The sequence below is a fragment of the Agelaius phoeniceus genome, chromosome 3 (assembly GCF_051311805.1).
Source record: "Agelaius phoeniceus isolate bAgePho1 chromosome 3, bAgePho1.hap1, whole genome shotgun sequence".
Classification (NCBI taxonomy): Eukaryota; Metazoa; Chordata; class Aves; order Passeriformes; family Icteridae; genus Agelaius; species Agelaius phoeniceus.
Window position 1 is genome coordinate 19,603,033 of NC_135267.1, and position 22,389 is coordinate 19,625,421.

Consider the following 22,389-nt stretch of genomic DNA (forward strand, 5'->3'; position numbering starts at 1 on the left):
GGGTTAGCACAGCTCCAAATCCTTGCCAATCAAGGACCCAGCAGGTGTATCAGCTTATGCTTGTTGCTACACTAACCATCACTTGGGTTTTGGTCAGCTTGGAGCCTGACCAGAACAAAAACTGTTAACACACAAACAGCTTTACGAAGAAGGTACACCAGGTGTTACAGCAGTACTGTAGGGTACTGCAGGGTAAACACACCTCCCTGCACTTACTTTAAGCAAAGGAAAGGTTATAAGGATTGTGCCTTCCATGCACCCTTTCATCTGACAAAGTCAGTATATATGACAAGATATTTGTATTCTTGTGTGCAGCCTACATCCATGCCTATATGCATCACCATTTAGCTCTACAAAACATACTTCAGGTTGGATTATCTTTCATTTTAAAAAAACCCACTGAGCAATTTCCTGAAAATAATGCTGTAAAGTGAATTTTGACTGAACTCATAGAGGTTATTCTCCTATTTTATCTTCCAGTAGGGACAGGTGAGATAAACAAAGCAGATTCCTGATGACAAATACTTTGGATATAATTTAGAAAGGAAGCTACCTTTTTTACCCCCAGAGAATAGCAGGCCCTGTAGGATTGGTATCTCGTTTTTACTCAATAGAAGGGTACTTTTTTCTACCAATGAGCACATTAGAATTACTGTTACTGTTTTATGAATTTCTGATGATCAGGTAGAGCCATTTTCAGCATGATCTTCTGTTGAAAAAAAGTGCATAAGTACTCCAGGGTCATGGTTTGCATCCGCCATCTTCTCTTGAACCGTTGCTGTCTACATCCAATCACCTGCAAAATCCATGAAACCAAAAAGCACAGAGCAAGTTTAGACTGTCTTGGCAACTCTACTATTCTGTATAAGCAAACTCAGTAATACAGCTTATTGTATTTGGGACCCAGGTAGGAGTGGTTTCAAACCACAATTTAAGATTTTTGTTATGATTATTTAGGCTATCTTGTGAAGGGAACATTCCATAGAATGATGGCATGTAAGAGAAAATCTAGTCACCAGCTGAAATGCATAAAATTATTACAGTTCTTAACACAAAACATAGTTGAGAGTCAGAAAATAAAAAAGGAATTTTTCTTTTAAAAATACAAAATCTTAATGAAGAAAATGTAGTAGAAGTAAGAGTATCAATTTTTTTAAAAAAGAAAATCTCTCCAGACAATGTTTCAGACTTCACACAAGAAGCTTGTTAACAGGCAGTTTTATTTATTTTAGTACAACTTGCTTTGATCACTTACTTTCAGTTAATTATTTTTCCAGTTAATCAGCATCTCTGTCTCATGTTTTGACTTAAAAGGTGCCTATCACCTTTGCATTTGAGTAGAAAAGATTGCTGTTATTTTTATTAAAAGCATGACCTTCTCTATTACTACCCCAGATACTAAGTCCATAGCACCTTTCCTGTTAACTGTCCACATACAGTTTGAAACATTCTAGCCTACTTGGTTGTGATGTCAATGAATGGAATTAGAACTCTTTAGCATCACCTTTCCCTTCTCTGGAGAAAGTTACTTTCTTTACTCCATTATATCCTGTGATAAGTTACCTCAAGCCTGTGAGAACAATTTTCATCTCAACTTTTCACTGCTCTTTGGTGGTATTTCATTGACCATTAGCAAGCTGGTACCATGAGATGGATGTTCAAAAGACTCTGGATTTTCAAAATTCAGCTTTTAATTAATAGGTATTTTTCTCTCAAATCATCCTGGCAGGAGTCTCTGAGAATGGATGTGGAAAGGAGTTTCTCTAATACTGAAACTCAGGCTCCCTTTAATGTAAGATTAAGGCATGCTAACCAAGGAACCTACAGACCATTCTCTTTCTTATCTAAAAAAGGAGTATCTGATTTCACAAAGGTATTAAAAGACTACACATATACACATGTCCACCAAAGAACAATGTCCAGATTTTCTTTTGATTGTAAATGTGGTAATGCCTGTGAACCAAAAGATCTTTCAGAAAGACAAAATCAACTCTCATTGTCCTCCAGCAAAAACCAGAGATCTTCATTCTTCTCTGTTAGTCAGCTTTCTTCACTCTTAGAATCCCTCCCTTTCAGATGCAAGAGCTTCATCAACAGACTTTATATGCTTCTCCCCAGCATAAATGCCATAATGCAGGTTGTCATCCTTTACAGTAGCCCAGGACATTTGCTTGGTGGAGAACCTTGCTGCCCACTCTCCTGCCTTGTTGACAACAATGACACCCCCCAAACCCCCAACTCGTGTCTTCATGTAGTCTAACGCAGTGTCCGCCGCTACCTCTGGTGACATTCCTGAAAAGAAAAACAAAATCACTTCACAGGACCTGTCCTGATAGTTTTTAAATTTTCTTAAAATTTCACCCCTCCCCATGGAACCAGTCAAATCTAACTTCTCTTTCAACTAAATTGGCAAGAAATTTCCAGTCTAACAAAGGAAGCATTTTTGGAAAGGCTCTGGACAGCTGTGAAGAGCTGCTACGGTGCAGTATTGCCCCAAGTATTTATTTACATAGCTTCTGATTTTGATTCAGTTCAGAATTAGTTTGTTTCAGAATTTATTAGTTTGTTTAATAAAAACTAACTCACAAACTTTATGTTCAAGACGCACCACTTCTTATGCCATCATTTGACTAGAAAAAAAATGTCAATCTGCAAGGTTTTCATCAAAGGTTATGACAAGTTAGATCTAAAGCATTTACAATTTGAAAAAACACCCATCAAAACAGTCGAAAATTTCAGTCATCATCTCTGTTCTAGTTCCACTGGCTGCAACAGAGCTCAAGGCACGTACTACACATTGTCATAATTTATCAAAAGCAGACATCAGCATGACTCTTCCTGAAACTTCTGAAACCATCAGGCAAAATGAGGTCTCAATGTACTAGACATCAGACAAAGGACCAGCAATGCAACTTTAGCTTTTCTCTACTTGATTTATATTAACAGGAATATTTTCTAAATAAATGAAATTTAATAGGTACATCATACACACAGGCCTGTAATAGCTGCAAAATAATTGTTCACTACAAGCTTAAATATGCATTCAGGAATGCAGTTGGCTTGGCCTAATTACCCTAAGATATAGACCCTCAGTAATGTTACACAGCCTAGGTTATAGAACAAAACCTGACCTTTATGCCTTCCCTGCAAATTTTGAGTTAAAACCAAATAAAACCAGCAGAGTCAGAATTATTCACAGCACTGGTGACTGACAGGATAAAGCTCCTTACTCTGATGCACGGGTGACACTGACTATTCAAGTCAGTGGCACTGTCTTCAAAGGGTCAGTATTTCACTGTTTGATTTTTCACCAAGACAACAGCTGCCACCATAAGATTGAAATTTCAACAGCTGTTAAGACTGCCAAAGCAATTCGCTCCTGCAACACAGAAGTAAATTTTGCAGCATTTGTCCAAAAGAGAGTATTTAGTATGCGAATTACCAAATAGCTGAACAGAATTTTGAGGGCTCTGCCGTTGTTCTTACACATGCAACTTCAGCTCACTATTCAAGGACTCAAAAAGCTATAACAACTTAAGGGTTTGTTTTCAGTGCCTTCATGGAAATATGTTGAGAGGAGGGGCCGGGGGGAATCTAATTGCTGACGTGTTTGCCTGGCAGCTGAGTTATACTTCTGGGCAGGATGAATGAAGGTAAAGCAAGCATGGACAGGGTGAACAAGTGCAAACAAACTAGACATGAATACATGTGGGTTAATTTTCTTTTTTTCAAATAAACTTTTTAATTTGAGCCTCATTTGCCTTTCAAATTGATTAATCACAAGCCAGATAACTGCTATCAATGCATAAGTCTTGCAATGCAGTTAACTTTAAGCCAGAGAAGAAACTGGTTTATACAGTTTAGACAAGAGCTTAGAAAGCTGTTTACAAATTGAATACTTAGAGACGTAATTTAGAGAGTCAAGGGAGAGCATAATGTGTTAAGAGCTTTGGGAAATAATCTGTAGTTTGTATTTTATGCTGAAACTGTCATGTCAGCTATAAGATTTAGAGGAATGCACTCATTATATGCAAACAGCCCTATAAAGCACAACAAAAATATTCACAGCTGTTACTTGTCTCTCTACTTACTGCTTCTCCAATGAAAATGTAAATTGAGTGTTTTCCAACTATTTCCACTTTGGTTGATCTCAAAGCAAGTTACACTGTACTGCTCCAAAACTATTTTATTTCTAAAAATAATCGTGATATCTATATTAATGATTCTTGAACTGCATGCAACACAAGTATGTTGTCTGGCTATGTTTACAGGCTGTAACATAATCAAGGGTTTAGATGACAGACTAAGTCATGAAGGTAAAGCTACAAAGGGTCATCCCACAGTCAGATTGTATTACAGTCACATAAGACATACTGTGTCAGCTGTTTACCACATACCCACCAGTATGTTTAGTACATTTTCCAAAACAAAATGTAAATTGAAATCATAGTTAAAAAGTCTTAAAATAATTTCTGTTGCTGTAATCAGAGTTGTTACAATAATGACCTTTACAGTTTATTAGAAAGGCAATACACTATACTTTCTATTTCAGCTCTAGTTAACTGTTTCTAGCCCTCCCTCACTGCTCCCTTAAATGTATCTTATTTTTACTTGTTTTCTTTTTCTTGTTCACAGATTTTTAGTTTGTAATTGGGCAAAATTATTAAAGAGAACTTCTGTTAAACAAAGTATACAGTAATGTCTTTCAGTGTACACTGATGTGAAGCATGATTCAGTATCAGGCAGCAGAGATAATTCTGTTTACTTCAGCTATTTTAGCTTTATTAATAATTTAATACTTGGTTTTGTTTCTAAAGTTTTTGTTTTAACCCATCCACATACCCCTTAGAGCAACTCTTCTGACAGCTGTTTTAGGATGATAGTATATACACTGAAACCTGTGATTAGGCAATGTTTCCTATCCTCCTTACTTCAGATTACAGCAAGTTTGGAATATACCTTGCTCCATGTGATAGAGAATCAGTCGGGCTAAGACCACTTTCATAATGCTCTCCCCATGTCCTGTGGTTGAAGTGGCACCAGAACAGTTGTCAGCATAACCTCCACTTCCTTTTCAAAGGGAAAAAAAAAAGAAGGCAATATTCTGTAATGTGATTTAAAAGCCCAGCATTGTTTAAAATAGGTACCAAACATTTCTTTCTTTAGGTCCATTAGCTCCATGTATTTCTGAAAGCAAAGTGTCAGAAAAGCTCCTTCTTATTTCTGCCACAATATGAAAAGTAAAATATATGAAAGAGATGAACAACAGTTGGAGCAAGTCAGTTGCCAAGTTGAGAGAGAAGACTAGTGATCTGTTTGTGCACAAGAGGCAGAAGCAGGCCAACACTCCACAGGAACGGGCAAAAATATTTTCCAGAACAGCAAGGGGGGTATACTGAAGATCAGCAAGATAGGGACAGGATGCAGAATGCCAGGTCATATCAATTGAGAAGATATGAAGGAAGATCTAGTGAGGACATTTGTGAGCTGACCAGTTTGAGAGGAACTTACCCTCCACAGCATATAAGAGATTTGAAGAGCATGGGCTCTAGTAAAATTTCAAAGCACCCCTGAAGAATCTTCAAAGTCCTCACCACAAGCAGAGTGTTTCTTCTGTTGAACTCCCCATCCCTCCTTTTTTCTTTTCTCCCATCCTTGTTTTGCTGGCCCATCCACACCCTGTTCTCTACCAAGCTTCTGCTTGCTCAATACCCATATTTCTAGCACATCTCCTAAGAAAAATATTTCCCAGGAGCTAGGAAGAAACATACCACAGCGTTATAAACAAAGTACTGGGGGAGGGGAAAGAGGCCTTAGAAGAGCAATGAAAGTTTCTTCCCTTCTGTGCTTTCTTGATCAGACCCTTTCAATGGACTCTGAGTAACATGTGAAAAAACACTGCCATATTAAGTCAATGCTGCTTTACCAAAGCCTCTGATGTTTAAGAGCACAGCTGACATTTCTGTATCAAATCCTGAAGATGCCTAGCAAGACCAAAAGTTGCAAGCAATATGCTCAAAAGTGCCCAGTTTCACTTCTCCTTCACAAACCATGTCCCCAACTATAACAACCCTGAACATAATCTACACAGGAGGAGGGTATTTGCAGTCAGAAGGCTGCAGCCAGACACAAAACTGAAAACCATAGTCAAAATTCAGAGGATACCAAAATGTCAGTAACTTTGTATGCAAAAGACAGTTTTATAATAATCACATACTGCCAACAGCAATGCTATTTGAGTTTGGAACATGTTTTACTAAAAATAATTGTTTTCCAAATCCCAGCTGTATGGTAGAACCCTGAAGCAATCAATTGGCAAGTCTGTGGAAAGGATTTCAAGTGTCTCTTTATACTTGGATAAGAAATCTCTTAAAATATTTCCTTTATTCCACGCCACATCTATTAGGTTCTGAGACAGCCTTATCAGGGCTCTCTTAAGAACAGGAATTTACTCAAATTTGCAAGTCACTTTATAATTCTTGCTCACTGATACAACAAGTAGTAATTGCAATTACACCTACTTCCTTAAGTACTGAAGAAACAGCATCGTAATATGGAACAGGCTACAGTTTTTGACTTAGTGGAAAGCAGAGCCATAAAAAAGGAGAGCTTGATCAGAATCAACAGAAAGGAAACACAGGTGTTAGCATTGAAGAAAGGACAGAAAAAACAAACTCCCATCCCCATTTTCTAATTCTTTCTTGCATATCTCCAAGCTGTAAGGAGCTTTAGCTTTGATAGATTTGAATGTTAGACCTCCATTTCAGATGGACTAGTATTTATGTTTTGTTTGGCTAATGAAAAGGACAATTGCAATACCTTTTTTTCTTTCTTTAAATGAGATGCCCCCAAAAAGAGAAAGGCAAGATCCTACACCCCATACCTATGCATGCTGTGTCACCAACACGGCCGATCATTTTATTAGAGAGTCCTCCCGTGGATGTTGCACAAGCTACATTGCCTTCACTGTCTATAGCAACAGCACCAACTGTTCCAAGGTCTCTGCCAAGAAAAACAGTTCATAAAATTAGACAGAATTAAAGCATACCTGCCAAAGCACGTTGCCTTTATTTCCCAGGTAGCTTTAAAGAAGATTTCTACAACAGAATTACTACTCATCATGAAGCTATTTTTGCCATGCTTTTCATTACAAAAATAACAAGAAACATGCAATAATTCTCACAAGCTTTGTATTTAATAGAGTAGAAAACTCTTTTTTTTTTTAATCTTCCCCCCATGACTTGTTTACTTTCATAGCATGGAAACTTGGGGAGGAAAAAAACCCACAAAACAAAAGCACACAGGGCAGAAATACTTCTAGTCATTATAGTTCTGGAGTAGTTTTTTGGCTGACACACAAACTCACACACAACTTTCCCCTAAATGGCAACTCGAAGATGCAACAATTGGCTCCACTGTTTCAACAGGAGGTTAACCGGAATTATTAATGACAATGCACGTAAATGAGTGAATACAGAAAAGGACAGTAATGTTATGCATGCACTGAATCATTTCCTTCCTGTTCCTCCTCTTTCCTTTTCCTTACTCCCCTTAATGTTTGAATGCTATAAAAAAAAAGAAAAAGCTTATTTATTTTCCTTTCAACTAGTATTGCTCACAATGCATCATTAAGACATACTTTAGTCTTTGTACTCTGTAGCTACATAATCTCGAGGTTTAAATCACTTGGCCAGTAGACTCTGCTGAAACTGCACATTGGTTTAAAAATCTTCAGGCACTGAAGAAAACAGAAGTCTCAACTATATCTTTATTTCTTCAACACAGAAAAGACATATACAATAGCCTGCTAAAAATAGAGATGTGTAGTTGTGTACAGAAAAAAAAAGCCTGTCCTGACGTATTGTAACAGTTGCTGCACTGAGAAGTGAGACATTACTGAGAAGCAACAGTTTAAATACCCATATATTCCAGTCTTAGCAATTCACGTAGGAACATAAACCAGTATGTGACTAGGAGAAGTATACCAAACCCCCAAAATAATCTAAATCCCTCCACACAGGAAAATAATTTGTAACAATCCTTCAAGGAGCTACCCAACAGGCAACTGGAAAAGGAATACCTTTCGAATTTGCCTGGGCACTGGTAATTAGCAAAACCTAAGCTAATTAAGTCAGACAAAGTCTTTGTGTACCTTGAAACCCACAGCCAGTTTCTCAGAGACCCAACTTCCTGTTCCCCCCTGCTTATGTAAAATATCATACTGTCAGTCCCTACACTTCATTCACAGCAACTCCAAGTTGACTGATGAATCACAGGCCTTATAGGCTGCTCTGACATTTATGTAGAGACAGACCTCATCTCAAACTGATGGTGCAGATGGGCTTCCCACCCATCCATCTGTTAGAAGTGATTTGCTGAAAAGAACATTAGTAAATTCAGTACTCCCTTGCACATTCATGTAGCACCCTTCAACCAACTAAAGTTAGATCCTCCTGAGAAACTAAGAAAGATGTATCCAGAGGTATATTTTCTTAGATAAGTATTTACCTTAAGCAACTGTGAAAATAAAAGCACACAGATGACACAGGCAGTAATTACCTGTTTTGGTATGAGAGCACAACTGGCAATAAATAACAAAGTGAATGTGTCCAACACACCTCATCTGCAGGTGAGTAAACAGACAACTACACTTGATTTCTTACAGTTCCTTATTTTACTGCTTTAGCGTAACCTTTCTTTTGATCATCTTCAGAACAAAGAAGATACAAATAAATTTTCTTGCATGGCTACTTGACTCCAAAACATTAACAAAGAACACAAAACTGCTATCAAATTATAACCATCTCTCTATTTTTAGTTATTGATAATAGCAAGAACCTCAACAAGTACCTGTGGTGTACCAGAGGATGCTCTTAGGGATTTTTTCAATCAAGAATTATTCCTATATCCTGCATATACTGTGATACAGAATGTATTATTTGGATTTGTTCATTTCCTTTTGTCTAAATCTTGCATTATCCAATACCCATGAAGTGACATGTATTTACTTAACTAATGAGTTACCTGCTATTTTGTCTCAGCCCTGCATCAGTAGTGGGGTTTTCTGTTTATTGTTTTAGGGTCCTTGTTAGTTAATACCTGCTCAAGTTACTCTAGCAGTGTGATTCCCAGTGGGGCTAGGAGCCCATTTACTACCTTACAGCCAGACTCAACACCCTTTCTGTGGGATTCTCAGGCAAACTCCAGTAATTCTTAACAAGGGTATTGCCAGAGTCTTTGCAGTGTGCAGATAAATCACACCTTGTTCTTGGCAAAAGGTGTGCAAGATGGAATCCTAAGCTTTCAGCACAAATCAACGCAAGCTTCTAACCAGCAGAGGAGAAAGGTGTCTCTTGTGGAGACTCCAGACTTGACCTGCAAAGCCTATGAAACCCCATGGTTTCCAACACTGTGAGGATCAGGGGACTGGAAGTAAAATATACACCAACCTTCAAATTCCCAGTATGATCTGGTATTATGTTGCCTCTGACTAATACTACTTCACCTTCTGTCTGTTCGCCTCAGGCAAGTTTCTGCATAATCACTGTGGACATAACAGGGAAAAAGAACATTCCACGTGTGATACAGAATGAAATGGGTTTGCATTAAAAAAGACCTGTTTTAAACTTTGTGAATTTGTGCTGATGTTTTGGTTTTCAGAAAAAAAAACCAGCATGGCCAGGACAAGAAAAAGTCTTCAGCCTTTCAGAAATACACAAGCTTTTTACTATCAGATATTCCAGAAAAAGTCCATGCTGGAACTGAAGATGCCTAACACTGTTTTCAGGAAAAAAAAAAAAAAGAAAAAAAAAAAGAAAAAAAAAAGAAAAAAAAAGCAGTTATGAGGAATGAATGAAGACTTAAATGCCATGCTATTCCAACTGGTATGTTCAAGAGAACAAGAGACAGTGGTGGTTACACCATGCTCAAAATTCTTCACAATCAGTGACAATACCACACAGTCCTTGGACAAACCATGGATCAAAAGATACAAAACAAATTATGACCAAGACCTTATGGTCAAGGAACAACATCACTTTGTTTACAAGACCATATTCATGCTTGTCTCATTACTTTGTTTTCCCTTCCAGCAATTTACTGAAAGTAACATACAGGTTGTAATTTATCATTTCATGGATTTTAATTAACATGCTCACAGAAGAAATTTCCTCCTTCAAATCTACAAATTCAGCTCTTCTCCAGCCATTACTCCTGTTTCACAAAACAGATGAACAGCACATAATACAGCATTTATGTAATGTAATACAGTGTTTTCCTGCACCACAACCATGGATGTACAAATGGAAGCTCAAAACAATGAAGTGACTATGCCTACCTCAGAGGCACAGAAATCATTCTTGACACCTGATGTTTTTCATTCCTTTACTGTCCCCCTCACCTTCCTCTCTACTTTATGAGACTGGCTTATTTTCCAAATGATGTTCATTTTGCTGTTGGGCATCCAGCAGCATCTCTCTTCCCACCCACCACTAAACTTGGTCATTTTTTTTTAATTCCTTTTCATAACCAACAGCCACAATTACCACTCAGAAGGAATTGCTGGTCAAACTCTGATGTTGTTTAACTATCTAATACAATTTAAAAACAAATCTGATCATCTACTTAATACTTAACCAAGATCACCTTTCTTAGGTTTTTGGGGCTTTTTTTATTAACTTGTTTTAGTATGTGCACTGATTTTTTAAAACCAGTTCCTCCACAGAAAAAGCTATACAAAATAATATCTGCTGCTTGGTAAAGCTACTCTATGCACTTCTGTAACTGATGATTTTAAGAGCAGTAACAAGTTCTAACTTTGTTCTCCAATAAAGCCACAAAACCTGTACTATTGTCAAAGTGACCAATAATCTTCTTAAGCAGCAACAAGTTTCATCAAGTTTGTTCCAGTCATTTAAGTTTAAGCAAATTCATTGAAAGCTTGATTTTCTACTGCTTTCAAGAAAGACACACTGTAAAGACTGTATCAAGCCACATAACATTTGGAATACAGGCCTTTGAGGTTTGTGTTTATTTGTTTGGGGTTTTGTTTTTCTTGGTCGCTTTGTTCGTTCGGGGGTTTTTGGTTTCTTTTGAGTTTTTTGTAACCAGATAGCCCAAAGTAAATTACTCAAATTTGAAAATAAAATATATTTTACCTACTTCTGAAACTCTTCAGGATTGGAATCTGGCTCAAGGTTCTTCTTCCATCTCTCCCGGGATCTCTCAGTTATGAGTTTCTCCCCTGGAATTTCAGGAATACCCATGGCCTGAGCAAACAGGTGTGCACCATGGTCAGTCAGCAGCAGATGCTTTGTCTGCAGAAAGACAAGAGATTCATTGACAATTCTTATTTTTGTCTTGTACTGAGCAGTTTTGTATAACTGCTATCTTTAGAAGCATCCACAAAATGAAAATTACAAATTTTATTTTAAAAATGTCTAAACTTCTGTGCCATATCCCCTTCCACTATAGCTGAAGAAGCTTTCAGTTCTCCAGACCACAAAGTTTAACCGTCAATAGTAAAGAATTGTACCTATGAATTTAACACTTACTATAATGAGAAAGGGAAAATAGGTAAATTTGCTCTTTAGCTAATCTGTATGCAACTGTTTTGTACTGTTTCAAATGAATCACTAAATTACTACATAACTAACTGTTTTGTCCAGTTAACTAAGAGATTTAGAAGGCTTTTATTCAAAAGAATGCTAAACAAATTCCTGTTTAAAGGCATTACACCTAGTAAAATAACCTACAAACGTAAATAACATACAACTAAAATGTTCCTTAAATTTCATTTTAAATATTTTCTTCAACAGGCTGCTATTCTTATTAACTCAAAGGATCAAATTTAAGAACAGAATACTTTCTAATGGGTCTGATCAAGAAATGTTTACTCTCTTCTAACAATACTTGAAAGTTCTATTTTGATTTCTATATTTACAAAGCACTCCAAACCAGATTTTAATTCAACAACTTTGATTAATTCCATGCTTTAAAGTCTGTAGAGCTCGGTTAGTTCATATTTTAGAGAGGTTTGCCAGATAAATTTGTTTAACTAATCCTTATACTTTAGTAGTACCTCTGAGCTTTGAAATCTGATTTTTTTGTTGTTTTAATGTGTCAAAAAGTAAGCAGTTTCTTGCACAATTACACAGCTGTCAATTGCTCATCAGAGCCTGGGAAGGTTTTAGAGCACAGAACAATTTCTGAGCAGAGCACCTAAACTACAGCCAGCCTTTCTGTCCCTCCAGCAGCAGAGCAGCTGAGGTGCAAACAGAGCCATGATGCTGGAGGCAGCAGCCCTGCAGAGCCTTGCCAAGCACCCACATGGCACAGAGCCAGCTCTCAGCCAGAAGCAAGGACAGCAGAGGTTGGGTGTTTCTGTACCATGCTACATTCTGGAGGGCATTTACAGCCTCAAAGCTACAGGTTAAGATGTTGCAGACCATCACCTGCTGTTATTTCTAAAGCAATGACAAGTAATCACTACCATGACCAACACAGAGCACTGCACTGTTTTAAAGGATTCCAGACAAACCTCTTCCCGAGTCAGAGACACTGATCTCTACTTAAGCCAATTACAGCCTCTGCATTAAGGCCTTTGGACAGGGACAGAGGACTACACTTTAGAGACATTTCTGATGTTGCAGCCCTGACTTCAAACATGTTTGAAAATTTAAATGCCTTTTTAATTAATCTTTAATTCAGGAGAGCATTGCTTTAGAGAATGCTAAGGGTGACAGGAAGAAGTCCCCTGTCTATGTGAAAGCAGACAGTGGGCTTTCATGCCGAGTGCTGCTCCCATATTACCAGACGATGTAAGACCAACCTATTTCTGACAAAACTAATGAGCAGTGTTCTTCGACTTGAAAGCCAACTTCTTTGTGCAATACTGCCCCCCTCTGCCACTACCACTAACCCACGAGAAGCACACAATGCAGCATTCAAAATAGGTTTGGTTTTTATTTGTGGGTGTGGGTTGGGGTTTTTTTCTGTTGTTTCGTGGGTTTTTGTAGGAAATTTGAAATTTGCTTTAGTCTTGATCTGTACCAGAAGGCTGTGTCCTCCATCCCTTGCCTTCCTCAGCAACTAAGACTACAGCATCCTTTAAATAAGTCTTAAAAATATAAAGTTTTATAATAAAAAATGGAAGTTATTTCTAAAAACTTTTTCATAGGATTCCATCCCTCTCATATGCAAATTTGCATAATATATGCACCTTCCTAGGCTACATAAACAAGAAATACTTGCATATTGATAAATAAACTTCTACGATAGGACTCTGGGTTTTCTTTTTTCCTTCTTTTTCAGTCCTCCCTGAAAAGAAGATGTCTTTTATCACTCTCTTGTCAATCAAAAGAACTAGTAGAACACTGTCAAACACTGCAAAAGCACATTTTTCTGCCTCATTCTTCTAGTTTCATTAATATGTTTGCTAATATAAAGTGCATACTTTTTCTAAAAGACATTTACATAAACTAATCTAAAAGGACAAGAAAAAGGTTCAAGAAATCTTACAAATAAGCAACAAAAGCTGGAACTTTTAGCTAATTTCACCGGAAATGGGGAAAATAACCCAAATTTCTGCTGGGCCTTAAGTTCAGACCATCACAGTTCTTCATTTAACAATTCTGGAAGCACAGAAAAAAACCTGACCCCTTGCCTCAAGAAGTCTGTGTTCTAAGCTAAATTGTCTTTTGCCTAATGTAAAATCCTGCACAATAAGAGTAAGGGAAAACATACACAGTTTACATACACCAATGAATTAGTGCTCTAATTTTCATGAGAAGCCCACCTAATGAAGTTTTGGAGCTGAGAAGGGTTACGTGCCCCAAATTAAAAAAAAAAAAATAAAAATCAATGTATCATTCTATTTATGTTCAATACAAACAGGAATAATTCAACAGAAATTTAAGTGCTTTTTCAAGAATCTGTTACATTAGTAAATGCACTAAAAGTCTTCCACCTCTAGAAGCTCCTGTGACCAGCAGTACAGTAAATCATGAACAGAAATTATTCTGCTGTTCTCCTTTTTTCTACTTCATGAATTTGGACAAGTTTGAACCCAGTGGGAAAGCGACAACCAAAAAGGACAATGTTGCAACAACAACCTAGAGGAGCTACTCTGGCCACCAGATGGAGCCCACACTGCTCCATAATAGGATGGAAATACAATTACAAGCAGACGTGCAGGGTGGTTTTGGTTGGTTTGTTTGTTTTCGGAAGCTGCATATTTCAAAATTCTTTATGGTACTGAGGCACTCAAAAACCACTGGGAATTATGCACACAGACTTAAGGGCCCAGGAAAACTACCCTTATTACCCCCAAGTCTTACAGTTAAAAATGCTTTTTAATCAAGCACAGTACAACAAAACACACTATGAAATGTACTGTGAAATACCCTGGGTTGGTGTCCCAAAATTCCTGTCCAAGATGAACAGAGGGGCAACAATGAGCAGAAGAGCAACATCAACTGGTATTCCCACTTATGGGAGATGGAGAAGCAGAGAAACTCATCTCAGGATACATCAAGCAATTTAGGCCAACATTTACATTTGAAATTTATCATCATGCACAGAGATTTTTTTGCATCTTGGCAAAGATAACGCCTGTACCACAAAATGTCATGGTGTTAGGGCTACACCATTATACTTGCTCCTGTACAGTGGAATTGTATGATTTCATTTCAAATTTAGCCTCAACGCTTTTGAACACCAGAAGCACAATGCAATGACAAGAAAGACTTTGTAATAGACAAGACAGAGGAGAGGGCTTTCTCTTTGTTAGTTTGGGGTTTTCTGTTTCATTTTTAAAACACACTTTGCTACGTTATATTCTCAAAATTCAACAGTGACACTTTGACCTTATTCTTGTTGACTAAAATAGGATTTTTTTCATAGACAAGACAACAAAGAAAATAAATCAGTGATTCTGGAATAAGAAGTAAACAATAGGCATTAAAATAAGTTCTCTACAGAAGAAAATAAAATAAAATGCAACATTCACCTTAACATGCTAGAGACATCTCTCCCCCAACCCTTCATCTATATTCTCAAATTCTATCTTGTGAAGCTGTTTCCCACCTATACTCATTTACTGATCTAGTTAATAACAAAAAAAATTCAGTATGAAGGAAAAAACGTATTCATCACAAGTTTTAACATTCCTTTCTAGTAGACATACATTTCACTGAAGTATTTATATTCAATATGCTAGTGAAATGTTCTGATCTTAAAAGCAGAACTATCTTTCAATTAAGGACAGAAAAAAATTCTATCTGCTTTGGAGGCCATTGAGGACAAGATAAATGTCAATCATCTTTATAGATCACCAAAACAGGTATTGTTCCCTGAAAAGTAACTTTGAAAGGTTAAAGAAACATAAGTCTTTTTTATTAATAAGTGTTTTTATAAATATGAACCTTTCCAACAATGGGGCAGTTGCATTAGGTAGAATGAAAATATAAACTCCAAAGACAGGACAAACTTTTTGATCACTGTCACAGCCTTGTAATAGTAAAACAGACACAGATATGCAGATCAGTTGCACCATATCTGAACAATAAGAGAAGTCTGCTGTAGCAAATATTAGATGGACTTCCTAGTGGAGTAAGGTGGGATTGATCTTATATAAAAGGTCAAGTAATATTTTACTGCCATGATAAATTTGATTGTCTTGGAAAAAACCTGTCAGCACCACATAGAGCTAATGTTATCTTCTACTGGTGGAAGATTACAACTGTACTGGTGCTACCACCTGATCAGGTCACAGTGGAGAAGGCTACCCAGAACAACAAAGGAGTGCATTACAAACATGTAACTGGGTCATTCAATTCAGTTCCATGAACATTCATTTCCGTGAACTAATCTTGCAAGATCAAGCACAAAACTCAGTGACAACATAAAAGCTCTTCAAAAAACAAGTGAAAAACAACAAAAAAAAACCCCTTGAATACCAGCAGCGGAACTACAAGAGACCAAAATGTGTAGGTCAAGTTATATTTCCTTAGAATGCTATTGTTTATAAATATTTCTCAAAACCCCTTAAGGTAAGTGCTTCATGGTCATGACCATAGTTTCCAAACACTCCAATCCATTTTTCCCTTCCTTGCTGCTTTAAAGCACTACACAAACACCATCACTGAGGTGTATCAATATACTGGCTGAAGTTCAAAGGAAAAGAAAATGCTTCATACTCAAGTAGATAATCAGCATACCTTTTCCATAACAAGTCGAGCAAGTTTTATGGGGTTTGCTATGCACTTAACTGCAGACACTGCTCCAGAGTCTAAATTTTTTCCATCCATGATAATGGCATCCATTTCTACTTCACCTTTTTCATTTAGAACAGATCCACAACCTAAAGACAAATAAAAAAAAAAAAAAAAGTAGGGGGCAAGAGAAAAAGAAGAAAGTCATTAAGAGCTAACCACCCAGGTGATTCAATTATAAGCTCTCAGCAAGCAGCCTCTTTCCCACTTTGCTGACTTACCAAAAGTATCTCCCAAATACAAGAAACCCAGCAGAAACACTGCTGAGTACAACCACAAAATCCAGCCACTAACAGAAGTCTCACAGAGAACAACATCTATTTTAAAACTGAGTTTTGCTTTTTTATAAGATTAAAAACACACTTCCAATCCCATCCAAATTATATACTTGGTATTAAAGTTAGATGAACAAACCATCATGAACAGAATTCTTTATTCCCCAGATTGCTTTTAGGTGCACTATTTTGCCTTTGCAGTTCTTCCAAAGGAGGATACAACACCACCCAAAGAAATAGTATAGTGTTTGATCCTATCAACAGATGAACATCACACAGCACTCCAAGAAACTGCCAAAATTAATGGAGCAGAGTAAGTGTCCCCTCACTACTGTAGCAAAAGCTTGAATCACAAGTTCTTCCATTACCAAATAAAACAGTATATAAAGTAATTTTATAAAATAAAAGTAATAAAACATCTGGTAGTTATCTTCTTCTATAATTATTAGTGCTATCATTAACCTAATTGAAAATTAATGACATACAAAATGAGACAATGCAAATGTTTTTTAAATAATGCCAATAATTGTACCACAGAGGAATAATAGGTTGTAAGTCATCAAGTGCACAAGCCTTGCTAATACAGATGGTGAAGACTAAACCTGAAAAGTAAAAAAACAAACCAAAACATGGCAGATGTACTCAGTACCTCAGGTAAAAAGACCTGTGCATTATACATAACTAATCCAGGAGGGTTTTTCTCCTTTCTGTTACACCAACATTAAAGCAGTCCAGAAACCACTGTTAATAACTGTCATAAAACTTTTATATCAATGTACTTCAGACCTGAATATATGAAATTAAATCCCCTGTGACAAAAGGCAGCTAAATCCTGTAATCCTCCTCTTGTAATCTCAAAAACTGCCCCTGCCACATACAGACACACCCCCAAAGTTATTTTTTACCTGTCTCCAGCTAATTAAATTATTCCACAGTTAAGTCCTGCATCATGCACAATATGTTAACTTGTAGACTGATCTGTAAAGAGCTTACAGGGTAATTTCCTTGTGCCACCCACGTGAACATCACTCTTCCAGCTTTTCCTTATGCTGGTAAGGAATTGTTTTCTCAGATAAACCCTACAAAGCTCTTTTAACATCCTTTGACAGGGCAGGCTTTCTAACCCATGATCACAAAATTCACACTAGAACCAGGGTACCCCTTTCCCAGCCATGAGTGACCAGAACCACGCTCCAGGGGAAACAACAAGGCCCCTTCATCACCACATTAAGAGTACCCCATGTCTACTGGACATACCTCATAGGATACATACACTTTAGGATTTTCTAGAATTTGCTGAGCAGAAAACAGTTGCAGACAGTTTCTGTAATTAAAGGCAGCTTTCTAAACAAGTCTCCTTTTACAGGTGGTAAAGAGAGACCCGTAGGTGCCTTCTAAGAACAATTCACCCCACTTGCCATAGACTCACAGAAAGGCCTGGGCTGGAAAGAACTTTGAAGATCACCTAGTGCCAACCTCTTTCCACAGGCAGGGATGCCACCCACTACATCAGGTTGCTAAGGGTCTGATCCAACCTGGCCTTGAACGCTTGTAGGGATGGGGCATCCACAACTCCTCCAGCTTTGAGAGCTGTAAAGCCAACTTTTCTCATTCCACTAGTCACCATGAAAGTCTGTGCACCAGGGCAAAGCTAGTTTCTGAACTTCAACTGATCTCAGGCAGCATGAAACCTTCCTTCTGTGGTTACAGGCTGCCTTTTCACCTGCCTTCCAAAGCAATGGGTAAGGACTACCAGCCCCTGAGGCCATGGCATCCATTGGCAGCAGTGCTGAAAAAATAAAGTTTTTGGCTTCTTATTAAGCAAAGGGCTGGGAAACAGAAAGAGACAGAAAACAGAAGACAGAAAATCTAGGAGGAAACATGTCTGACATTACCCTAATCACAGCTGGGATACTGAGAGGAGTACTCCAACTCCCTCTAATTGTGGATAGACAGATCTGTCCTCTGTCCTGCAAAGGCTGCATAGGAAAGAGTGTGCAAGGATCAATAGAGTGTCACTTCTTACACCTGGAGTACTGATGCCAAGCTGGTTCATACTGTAGCCAAAGAGATCACACAGAAATACAACCACGCAAGTAGAACTTGATGACTTTATTACGCTGCACAGGTCACTAAAATGGTAATTTTATACACCAGCACAGCTTCTGAGCCCTTGCACCAAACCTACATCAAGATGACCCTACACAGCATGGCGACACCCTATCAAGCAAAAAAAGGGCACAACTTGATTGCTCTGCCCATTCTTCCCCATCTTAATTGTTGTTTCTTAGCAATGTCTGTTTGCCTAGAAAATATTACAGCAAAACTGATTTTATCCTTTTATCAAGATAAATACTACACAATGAGTTTAAACAGCCACTCCAATCAGGGTCATTTTCACATAGCTTTCAGCTCATTTTTGCCAGATTCTGAGAGCAGCTGTACCTAATGAGCATTGACACAATTAGATATATCTGTAACAGACTATTTGCCACTACCTGAACAATGGGTGAAGGCTCAAGTCCAGTTAAGTAAAAGCTAAATGAGAGCATGCCACCCTGATGCTAACTATTTAAAAGCACACACTACACCTTCAAGTCCACTTCAAAATTCCAGCATGAATGCTCCAAAAATCAAAATGTTCAACCCAAGTCAATAACAAAACAATGAAAGTTTCATATGAAATATAAGCTGCTCTTGACTGCAAGGTGAGATGGAATAAATTAACCTCTGCAAACTAACTGAGCACATAACTAATGTTACCTAAAATACTGAGCACCTACATTGCATTCCATGTTCTTTTCTGACATACCATGGTGGGAGTGGGGAAATATTTTTGCTGAAATTCATCAAAATAATAAACTTGAGGTCCTAAGAAGAGGAGAAAGTATTTGATTACTACCACTAACATTAATTCACATTACTCATTAAGAAATCCAGTTATGAACCCTTACTATAGGAAGGTATAGATTTACGACTCATATACCATTATTGCATTGCTTCTCTAGTATTATTTACAAAATAACTAATTGCAAGCATTAATTAATAGAAAATTACCTAAAATCCCCAAAACCAGTATTTCTGTTGCAATAGGTAAAGGTCAAGCATTCAGGATTAAACAATGCTGCAAGGTATACCCAAGAGCCTTAAAGAGACACATTTACTTAACAAATATTCTCTAAGAGTCCATGTCTTAAAACTGGACATACATAGCACAGTAACAGAAGATTTACAGAAAAGTAAAACAGCACTACACAAATTAAGTGGCAGATACATAACACTGAAGAATGGCAAAAGCATAACTCATCTTCCTAAGTGTACTATGAGAAACTACAGTACATACCATGCTGAGAAACCACCTATTTTGTGATACTAGCATTTACTCCACTGCAATGTACATAAATCAATACTAACGCAACAGTAATAATACAAGCTAGGATTTTCAGAAGCATCGGGGCAAAACACTTGAAATATATGATTCTAAGTCCACTTAATTCTCAGAAAAATTACCTGCATTAAAATGAGGATCATCTTCCATTGACCGTACTGCCTCCTCAACTGCATCGACGGCACTGCCTCCCTGCTTCAGGAGAGCGTAACCTCGCAGCGCAGCTCTGACAACACCAGCACGGCATCCCTCCTCTCGCTCTTTGAAGATCCGGCCAGCTCCACCATGCACCACGATGACAGGCTTCATCCTGCCAAGCTCCTCCTCTGGCTTTCAGCTGTGCACACAGGTCAGTAGATGGGGAGGAGAACTCTTTCACATGTGGTCCTTTCTACAAGGAGAGTGGCTGCAGGTTAGGTAACACATAAGGGTAGTTTGCTACAATTTTACCTTCTGGGAAGCCAAGTACTCACATGGAGGAGCTCCTACTTCAGTCTGGATGAGGCCCCACGCAGCTTGGTGCAACTCTGAGGCCAGCCCTGCTTTGAGAAAGGGTCTGGGTCAAGTGGCACAGCAAGGGCCCCTTTTAGGCTAAGTTACTCTACAATCTGGTTGTTTAGTATGAATTCTGTCTGGTAATAATAAATTACATGGAAATAAGCATTTGAGTAACCCTTGAACCTGCCAACTGCTCTTTGTTTTAGATGGGTAGCCGGTTGTCAGAGTAGAGTAGTATCACCAGCAATAAAGAAAGGCAACTGACCTGACCCGAGTTAAAGGCTTACCCAGTTCAACCACCTGGATCCCAAACCACTGACCTCTTGCTATACTTTGAACTTCGAGCAGGAAAACAAGGTTTTCATTCACACCGCGTTGTTACTGCTCAGGGCCTCCTGCGCAGTAACAAAAGCCATTGTTGCTAGCTGCTATACATCTTTGGTGATGCAAATCACGGGTTTTGCTTCCAGAAAAAGGCAAAGAAGCAACAGCTAACTCATCTCCCACTGTAATCTGGGGCACCTCCCAGAGAAAACTCCCATCGTGAAAAGTTTCTTGGGGACGGCTATTTTTGGAGGCGGCCTTTCATCATACAAGCAAACCCCTCCGACAGAGCCTCCCGCACTCCTCCGGTCCCTCGCACTCCGGCTGCCCCAGGGGAGGCCGGCCTAGACGCCAGGAGGCGGGGAGCAGAGGAAATCCCAGCCGGGGCCGCTGTGGGGCACATCTTCCCGTAAGCGAGGCCGTTCAGGTTTTATTTCAGCCAGCAGCTACGCTCTTCCCTTACCCAGCACAGGCTACCCTCGGCCGCAGACCCAGTCCTGCCGCGCTCACGGCGGGCCCGCGCCGCTCTCCCGCCCGCCCCCGGCGTTTCCGCGGAGTGCGGGGTCCGATCGCACCTGGAGTGCCCCGTCCTTGCAGTGACTCGCGGCCGCCCTGGGCGCGCTCCCGTGCGGGTGCCCGCGGCGGTGCGGGGCGGGCGCACGCCCAGGGACCTTTCGCCGCAGCCGCCCTTAACAGACATGGCGCCCCCGGCGTGCCCGCACCGAACATGGCGGCTGCTGCCGCTCGCACCCCGCGGTCCCCGCCCCGCACGGCAGGGGCCGGGCCCGGCCCGCCCCCGGGCTGCCGGCTGCGGTCGGCGCCCCGCCGCGCTCATCCCGGCGTGGTTCCCCCTCAGCCGGCAGTGCTGCGGCCGCCGCCCTTTGCACGGCCACAGGCGCGCTGTCACACCAACCTGCCACCGCTTGATTTCCCCTCGAGTTAAATTAGAAAAATGGCACCACTTCCCAAAACCGATCCTCAGCAGCACTTCCCGCGTGCCCGCCCTTCTCTCTGGCCGGGCCGGGTTATTCCCGTTCCCAAAGCTCGGCCTGTCTATGAGGTTCTGTAGGCTGAAAGGAGCTGTAGGCCGAGGGAGCTCCGGTCCTTGGGATCATCACGCACATCCCGGGCAGGTTGGCGCAGACTACATTTTACATACGTGTATAAGTGTATGTATAGGTGAGGATAAGCTGTAAGTGGCCACACTGTTCCCAAACTGATGACAAAGACAAGAACTGAGCTTGATGTTTATTTCTAATTATATGCTGCTGGTGGAACAAACAGTAGTTAACTAAAAGTAGAGCTGCTAAAGGTTCTTTCTGAAAAGTAAAAAAATAAAGAGTCTATTAAAAAAAACCCCGTAATTCTGAACTCCCTTACCTGTGTAACTAGAAGTGTAAACAAAGATTTCTCAACATTTGTGCCAACTACATGGCATGCGTGGCCTTCTCCCCTGCCCCTTCCTGCGTTGCCCCCTGCTCCCGTGTCTCTGCAAGGTGCCGTAGCCCGGGCTGCGGGGAGACAGGGACTGCAGCCTGCCGTGTCCGCTCCGGGCGCCAAGGGGACGTGGCTGTGCAAAAAGGGCGAGGATTTATGGCAGTGCGAAGTCACTCAATTTAAGATCTCTTTTCAT

The 22,389-nt window shown here is 39.4% G+C and overlaps 1 protein-coding gene across 6 annotated transcripts; it reads right to left on the reverse strand.

Annotated features, from left to right (window-relative positions):
• Positions 1–1,203: 1,203 nt before the first annotated feature.
• On the reverse strand, positions 1,204–21,850 carry ASRGL1 (asparaginase and isoaspartyl peptidase 1). 6 transcript variants are annotated; one of them, XM_077174808.1, is made up of 8 exons: positions 21,332–21,502; positions 20,408–20,473; positions 20,057–20,271; positions 16,218–16,360; positions 11,161–11,315; positions 6,884–7,002; positions 4,960–5,070; positions 1,204–2,292 (listed from the first exon to the last, which is right to left on the reverse strand). In XM_077174808.1, the coding sequence occupies exons 3-8, from the start codon at positions 20,241–20,243 to the stop codon at positions 2,057–2,059; spliced, it is 951 nt and encodes a 316-aa protein (XP_077030923.1). In that variant the 5' UTR covers positions 20,244–20,271; positions 20,408–20,473; positions 21,332–21,502; the 3' UTR covers positions 1,204–2,056. The 6 variants fall into 6 exon arrangements, with proteins under 6 accessions (XP_077030923.1, XP_077030921.1, XP_077030922.1 ...); XM_077174806.1 differs by having other exon boundaries at positions 20,057–20,325; XM_077174807.1 differs by lacking the exons at positions 20,408–20,473; positions 21,332–21,502 and adding an exon at positions 21,670–21,850 and having other exon boundaries at positions 20,057–20,325.
• Positions 21,851–22,389: the final 539 nt, after the last annotated feature.